The sequence below is a fragment of the Coffea eugenioides genome, chromosome 2 (assembly GCF_003713205.1).
Source record: "Coffea eugenioides isolate CCC68of chromosome 2, Ceug_1.0, whole genome shotgun sequence".
In the NCBI taxonomy this organism is placed as follows: domain Eukaryota; kingdom Viridiplantae; phylum Streptophyta; class Magnoliopsida; order Gentianales; family Rubiaceae; genus Coffea; species Coffea eugenioides.
The window spans coordinates 30,896,767-30,904,787 of NC_040036.1; the positions used below are offsets into that span (position 1 = coordinate 30,896,767).

The 8,021-nt window shown below is 39.0% G+C and overlaps 1 protein-coding gene across 1 annotated transcript; it reads left to right on the plus strand.

Moving 5' to 3' along the window:
• Positions 1 to 455: 455 nt before the first annotated feature.
• LOC113759461 lies at positions 456 to 3,504 on the plus strand. Its single transcript, XM_027302040.1, has 6 exons — positions 456 to 1,000; positions 1,169 to 1,880; positions 1,965 to 2,351; positions 2,453 to 2,632; positions 2,717 to 3,184; positions 3,280 to 3,504. The coding sequence occupies exons 1-6, from the start codon at positions 456 to 458 to the stop codon at positions 3,502 to 3,504; spliced, it is 2,517 nt and encodes an 838-aa protein (XP_027157841.1).
• The last annotated feature ends 4,517 nt before the right edge of the window (positions 3,505 to 8,021 follow it).

Below are 8,021 nucleotides of genomic sequence, written 5' to 3' on the forward strand. Positions count from 1 at the left end.
TAGGCCACGTCAGACTTAGTTAGCCAACCGGAAATTATTGTTGCAAAGTTAGTTAGGCCAGCTGCAATTTGTTACATTGTTACCAAAAAGGAAAGGCGGCTAGGGAGGTTGGTTACAGAAATAGGAAGTTGGTACAGCATCTGTATAAATAGCAAGAGGGATGGGAGGGAAAGCAATCTGAATAATTCTGAAGTTGTATTCCTCTCAATTCACCATTTTCCATTCTATAATAACACTAGATTCTCTCTCTCGAGTTGTCTTCTCCAAAAATTGCAACTCCTGATTAAGAGTTCTTGTATTGAGATTTCCACTGTCTTTCGCATCAGTGGTATCAGAGCTGGGACAAACCAGCTCATGCAACAATGGCGAAGGGTACTAGATCTCAGGATAATAGGAGATTAGAAGAAAGCGTAAAGGCTATGATGAAAGATTAGAAGGAACAGTTTGAACAAGAGATGGCAACTCTCAGAAATTTGGTGTTGGAACTGCATTCTCAGAGAGGGCAATCTGCAAGGAATTCACCTTCTGACAATGAGGTGTCTCAGGGAAGGAATTACCAAGCTCCCACACGCTTCTCTCGCTTGGAGTTTCCCAGATTCCATGGAGAGGATTTCCAGGAATGGTTGTTCAAGATTGAAAAATTCTTTGAGGTAGATGAGACACCTAATCATGTGAAGATGAAGATGGTTGCTATGAACTTGGAGGGAAAGGCAGTCCAAAGGCACCAAGTCTTTCTGAGATCGCGCATAACCAGAAATTTACCTGCATGGGAAGAGTACATCAAGGAAATGGCGTCAAGATTTGGAGTTTGCCTGTATAATGATCCAATGGGGGAATTAAAAGCTTTAAAGCAGGAAGGATCGGTGCTTGAGTACCAGGAACAGTTTGAGGAACTACTGAACAGGGTGGACCTCCCTGAAGATTATGCCACGAGCTGTTTTCTCAGTGGTTTGAAGGCAGAAATACAATTAGCTGTGAGGATGTTCATGCCTAAAATATTGTAACATGCCAGAACACTAGCTACGTTGGAGGAAGCCAAGATTCTAACTCAGCAGAAGAGATGAGTAATCAAAAGTGGCTTCCATTCTAATGTGAAAAATAGGTGGAAAAGGGAAAGGAACTCTAAATGTTCTTGGAAAAATGAGATCAACCCTTATCGAACCTGAAGAAGAGATGATAAGGCATTACTGCCCTCTCCTAGCCAGGATAGGAGTGAAAAGGCTGCAGAAGGCCACACCAGGAAACCATTCAAAAGACTGTCCTCCACTGAAATGGATGAAAAAAGAGCAAAGGGCCTCTGTTTCTGGTGTGATGAAAAATTTGGAGTTGGCTGCAGATGCAGGAATAGGCAGCTATTTCAGTTGGAAGTGTGTGCAGAAGATGAGGATGAGGAGTTGGAGGTAGAATCTGAGGAGGAGGGGGACGTCTCACAGGCCAATTTGGCCCACATCCCTTTAAATGCCATGACCCTCACTGCTGTTCCTAAGTTCAGAACAATGAGGGTAACTGGTCATGTGGGGAAAACTTCAGTGAATATTTTCATAGACTGTGGGAGCTCTCACAACTTTATCCACCCAGATTTAATCAACAAATTGGGGTTGAGAGTGCAAGAAGTGCCACCTCTTGTGGTGGAAGTAGCAGATGGCAACAAGATCACTACCAACAGATTGTGTACTGGTTTCACCTGGAAGATGCAGAATCAAGTCTTCAAGACTGATGCCATGGTGTTACCTGTGGAAAGCTGTGAGTTAGTGTTAGGGGTCCAATGGCTATCAACTCTAGGTGATATCAAAAGGAACATCAAAGAAATGAAAATGAAATTTCTAAATGGAAAGAGGAGGGTGGTGTTAAGAGGGAAAGGTCAGCAGGCTATTCAATTGGTGCAGAGAAGGGCCATGCAGAGGATTCTGCGTAAACCAGAGTAGATTGCTTTTGCACAGCTATGTTTCATTGTACCTGTGCAGGCAATAGCAGAAGAACAACTAGGCAGCCTTTGTCAGGCAAAGAAGAACCTCCAAGTGACAAATTTTACCCATGACTCCGAAGCAAGTGAATTGAATGAATTGTTAATGGAGTTTGAGGATGTTTTTAAAGAATCTTCTGAACTTCCCCCACATCGAACCCAAGATCACCAAATTGTGCTCAATGAAGGTACAGTACCTGTGAATGTAAGGCCTTACAGATATCTTGTCTTCCAAAAAAATGAGATAGAGAAATTGATTCAGGAAATATTGCAATCTGGAGTTATTAGGCACAGTACAAGTCCTTTTTCATCTCCAGTGGTGTTAGTCAAGAAGAAGGATGGAACTTGGAGGATGTGTATTGACTATAGGGAACTAAATTTAGCAACTGTAAAAGACAAGTTTCCCATACCAATAGTAGAAGAATTGATTGATGTGCTGTTTGGATCTCACTTTTCACTAAACTGGATCTTAGATCTGGCTACCACTAGATAAGGATATGCCCTGATGATATTGCTAAAACTGCCTTCAGAACTCATGAAAGGAATTATGAGTTTGTAGTAATGCCATTTGGCTTAACCAATGCATATTCCACCTTCCAAAGCTTGATGAACACTGTGTTTAGGCCTTACTTGAGGAAGTTTATACTAGTTTTCTTTGATGACATTCTTGTTTTTAGCACAACTTGGTCTGACTACATCAGACACCTGTAAATCACCTTGGAGACTCTGAGACAACACAACTTGAATGTGAAGAAAAGCAAGTGCTCTTTTGCCCAAAAACAAGTAGCTTATTTAGGGCATGTGATCTCAGGAGAAGAAGTGCAGGCAGACCCTCAAAAGGTGCAAGCTATACAACAATGGCCTGTATCTTCAAATTTGAAGGAATTGAGAGGATTTTTTGGGTTAGTAGGGTATTACAGAAGGTTTATAAAGGATTTTGGGAAGCTGGCCAGACCTTTGACAGAATTGCTCAAGAAGAACAACTTTATATGGACAAAACAGGCTACAGAGGCATTTTCAAAGCTGAAATTGGTCATGAGTTCACCTCCTGTATTAGCTCTACCAGACTTTTCACAGACTTTTGAAGTGGAGACAGATGCTTCAGGTGATGGCATTGGGGCAATCTTGAGCCAGAAGAGAAGACCTCTGGCTTATTTTAGCCAGGCGTTGGCTACCAAACATAAAGGCATTTCTGTGTATGAAAGAGAGATGCTAGCTATTGTGTGAGTGCAGTTCAAAAATGGAGACCTTATCTGTTAGGCAGGCACTTTATCATTAAGACTGATCATTAAAGTCTTAAGTACCCGATTGAGCAGAGAGTATCTACACCTATGCAGCAAAAATGGGTAGCTAAGCTTATGGGGCATGACTATGAGTTTCAATACAAGAAGGGGGTCGATAATGTGGTAGCTGATGCATTGTCCAGACAACCTAGTTCCAATATAGCAATACTAGCTCCAATTTTAGTCATTAAGTCAGCACTGATTACTGAGATCCAAAACAATTGTACTCAAGATCCTCAGTTGCAACTTCTCATATAACAGCTGCAGGATCCTACAAGTAACCCTCAGCCTACACACTACACCTATCAACATCATCAATTGAGAAGGAAAGGGAGATTGGTAGTAGGGAACGACACTGACTTAAGACAAACTCATCAGGCTATGGCATGACACCCCCATTGGGGGACACTCAGGAGTGTAGGTGATCTACAAGAAGCTCAAGGAAGTGGTATACTAGAGGAACATGCAGAAGGATGTAGAGCAATTTGTGGCCTCATGTGATGTTTGTCAGAGGTATAAGGCTAAAAATGTAGCATACCCAGGACTGCTACAGCCATTGAATATCCCAGAGCGAGTATGGTCTGAGATATCTATGGACTGTGTGAAAGGCTTGCCTAAATCTAATGGCAAGAATGCTATTTTTGTGGTGGTGGATAGACTCAGCAAGTACACTCATTTCATTCCTTTCAAACACCCCTACACTACGCTATCAGTTGCTCAGGCATTCCTGGATAATGTCTATAGGCTCCATGGCCTTCCTAACACTATAGTCAGTGATAGGGATGCGATCATCATCAGTCATTTTTGGAAGGAACTGTTTCGGCTGTTGAATGTACAGTTGTGCTTGTCTACTGCTTATCATCCTCAGTGAGATGGCCAAACTGAGGTTGTTAAGAGGTGCTTAGAGAATTATCTAAGATGCATGTGCAGTGATCACCCAAAACAATGGTGTTTCTGGTTACCTTTGGTAGAATTTTGGTATAACACCAACTTTCACTTAGCTATCAGGAGTACTCCCCATGAGATTATCTATGGACAAGCACCTCACTTACATATTCCTTACATTCTGGGTAGCTCTACTGTTGATAGTGTGGATAGGAGTTTGGCTGCAAGGGAAGCTGCTCTTCACTTGTTGAAACATAATCTACAAAAGACTCAGCATCAAATGAAGCAGCAGGCTGACCAGCACAGGTCTGAAAGAGCCTTTGAGCAAGGGGATTGGGTATTTGTTAAACTCCAACCATATAGACAGTATTCACTCAGAAGTAATTCTTGTCAGAAATTGTCTTCACGATATTTTGGACCCGTTCAGATCATTGAAAAGATTGGTTCTTGATAGGTGTCGAACCTGTGCAATAATAAATATCTATTCGAAAAAAATACAAATTTTGTATATAGCGGTGAGTAGGGTCGAATCCACAGGGATTGGGGATAATTCATTTCTTCTAGAGTTCAAAGTAGTTTTTGGATTAAATGCTAACTAAATAAATTAAATGCAGAAAATAATTAATTGACAGAAATAATTGGGAGAACTCTAGCCAAGAATACACTTCAGAAATGGTTCATGCACTGATCATCGATGCATAGGTAATTTCACATTTATTAATAGATTGGTTATAGTTGTCATGCACGCGATAAACAACTAACCTTTCTTTAATTTTTCGATAGTTAAGGTACGACCGTTAACTATTTCCTTAACCCGGAAACAATCCTAGGTACGACCGTAGGATTTAATTTCTAGATTGCATTAATAATTAGAAAGGCCCAATCATAACTAACAAACACGCTACAAGGGTTTGTTTAAATTAGATCGTATGTTTTTCCGACATAAATCCAATTATACCAGTTGCTACCGGGGCGAAAGTAATCGAACAATTACAGATTTGACTACCCCCAACTAGCAAATAACCTACGTGAATAATTAAATATTGCGCACCTATTCAATCATACACGATAGCTATACCAACAATTAAAAACAAAAAATATACAAATATCAATAAATGAAGGAAATAGTTAAAATAATTTAGATCTCACAGGCGTTGATGAACCAAATCTTCAGTTGTCTCCTTGACTAGAAGTGAGTAACTAGTTCATCCTCATTGGAGTAATCCCGCGCGAATTAATTGTTTCCGTTATCATCAAAGACTCCCCAAAGAAAGTAATGAACAATCCTCTTTATTTTGCAAACGAAGGGAAAAATAATAATAGGCAAACAATTAAGGCCGAAGCCGTTTGTCTCTTGCGGCCGAAAAGAAGGAAAGGAAAAAGATATGACTACTCGTCTGCCGCCCTCGCCTTTCAAAAACTAAGGAATTGTTTTTGAAAACTACTACAAGTCAAAAACGAAAACCAAGTCCCCAATCCTCGTAATTGTTGAGTCCTTCGAGTAGTAATCACACGGGTCTGGCCATCCTATCTTTTTTCTAATTTTTAACTTTTTGAAACCAAATAGACTTTCTCCTAATCTTCCGCCAATAATCCATGTCGACTCCATTTTGAATTGAGAAACTCTTGAAAAATCATCTCTTTTATTACTTTTTGCTCCACCTTCTACAATTAGTACCAAATATCAAATATAAGTAGAATCTATCAATTAATACAATATTTGGTAAAATAAAAGAGGAAAATAATCATAGAATTAATGACAAAAATGCAACCTATCAATTTTCCCCACAACTAAATCATGCTTGTTCTCAAGCATGAGAACAACAGATCAAGCAATCAAATTCAAACAATGGCTATTACTCAAATCTTCTATTACCAAAATATAATTAAAACATATGTCAAGTATTAGTGGCAATTTTCAAGAAATATCTCTCCAGTTAGCTTTCAAGATCAAAAACTCTTTCAATTTATGACTAACTAATCTAAGAATATAAAATATTCAACTAGCATCCATAAGCAAATGGTTCGACTATTAAGCAAAATCTCAACATTAAAATTCATGAATCAGCGGGCTAACAATTCATTCAAACACTTCCACATTTTTCACTATTAACACTTTTTTTTTTAAATATCCCCACACTTGATTGATTTTTTTTTTCAGGGGGAATACTTAGTTTTTAGCCATTCAAACGTTTCGACGCGAACTCCGACATTGGCCAAATGAAGGAGCCCGGTTACTCAGCCATCATCTCTTAAAAATCACATACTCATAGTTATCGTCACTTTTTGACGCGAACGTCGACACTTGTGGTGAAAACTCATAGTTACTAGGCAACGATACTAGCGGAGTATAGCCTAATACTATTCATAAATAAGCACCAAAAATAAAATTAAATACCATACAAACCCGTTTCATTTCTTAAATATGGAGAACTAAAATTAATAGTTGAATCAATTTGCATAAAAAAATGCTAGACAAATATTTACAATACTTAGAAAAGTTAACCACAAAGTGTAAAAGTCACAAAATCTCAAATATTCAACAAAGAGATACCCTTAAACTTAACCATGTCATACTTAACACCTTAGAGTGTAATATCTTAACAATAGAAAAATTTGAGACATCTAACTAACAAATATGCCCAAAGATAGGCAAAAATTGGATAAAATTCGACAAAGTTAAACAAAAAAAATTCCAACAAAAATGCCTACACTTGCACTTTTCAATAAAATACCAATATACTACTCCTCCCACACCTAAATCTTACATTGTCCCCAATGTAAGCAATAAAGAATAAAATACAAAGCAAAAAGGGACAACGAAACTTTCCTGATTATCAAATGGGTTGTGGCACAGCTGTAGGTGAGAGGCAAAAGACATGTGAAGCTCGATGGCAAAACTGATAAAGATGAAGGTTATGATCGGCAACTAAGAATGTCGGGTAGTTCACGATGGATGAGGAAGAATTACGCGCGATGAGCAGCGATAATTAGAAACTGACGACCCACGATGAACAGCGCAACGGTGACGATGGAATTTGAGATCCTTTGGTTGCGGTCTTGCGGCTGGAAAAGAAAAGAAAAGAATAAAAAGGAAAGGGAGAGAAGAAAAAAAGAGAGAAAAAAAGAAAGAAAAAGAAAAAGAAAAGAAAGGAAATTCTTTTTTTATTTTTGGAACCACTGCATTAGACGTGGGCACACCTAACTGCCCTTGAATCTTCTGACCAACCCACGGAAATTAAGATTCTTAAGCGTGACCACTTGGCGTAGGCACGCCTAACTACTAGAGAGTCTTCTGACCAATTTTCGAAAATTGAGTTCCTTAAGCGTGACCACCAGGCGTGGGCACGCTTAACTAATGGAGAGTCTTTTGCCCGCGGACGTGAATTGCCTTCCTTAGGCGTGACCACCTGGCGTGGGCACGTCTAACTGCCAGATTCCTGCCACAAAAGCAACAAATCACTAAATGCAACTAACACTTAACAAAAACTTTAAAAACATAAGAAAACTAAAATAAAGGCTTTGGGTTGCCTCCCAAGCAGCGCCTTCTTTTAATGTCTTTGGCTAGACAATGCCATATTTATTCACGGAGGATAAAATCGTGTAGCTCGTTTCAGTGTTTCATCTTCTATGTAATCCTGATAGCCCTCGTAAATAGAGTAATTCTCGAACACACGAGTTACGGTCTTTCATGGACTAGTAGATGGCGCCAAACAAATAAGTGATGACCTTAATTCTTCACTCACTCCTCCATTATGAGCACTTATTGGTTCGAGATATTTTGCTATCGTGACTTTTAATTTATTCCTATCATGAAACTCAAAATCGTCTGGTATAATAAAATCAATCTCATTAACAGGAATTAAAAAATAAGAGTCAGGAGAATATTG

Coding starts and splice junctions, on each gene's coding strand:
- LOC113759461 (XM_027302040.1), top strand. CDS start 456: ATGGCAACTCTCAGAAATTTGGTGTTGGAACTGCATTCTCAGAGAGGG. Junction 1,881..1,964: donor GTCAGCAGGCTATTCAATTG/GTGCAGAGAAGG, acceptor GTACCTGTGCAG/GCAATAGCAGAAGAACAACT. Junction 2,352..2,452: donor GGGAACTAAATTTAGCAACT/GTAAAAGACAAG, acceptor GGCTACCACTAG/ATAAGGATATGCCCTGATGA.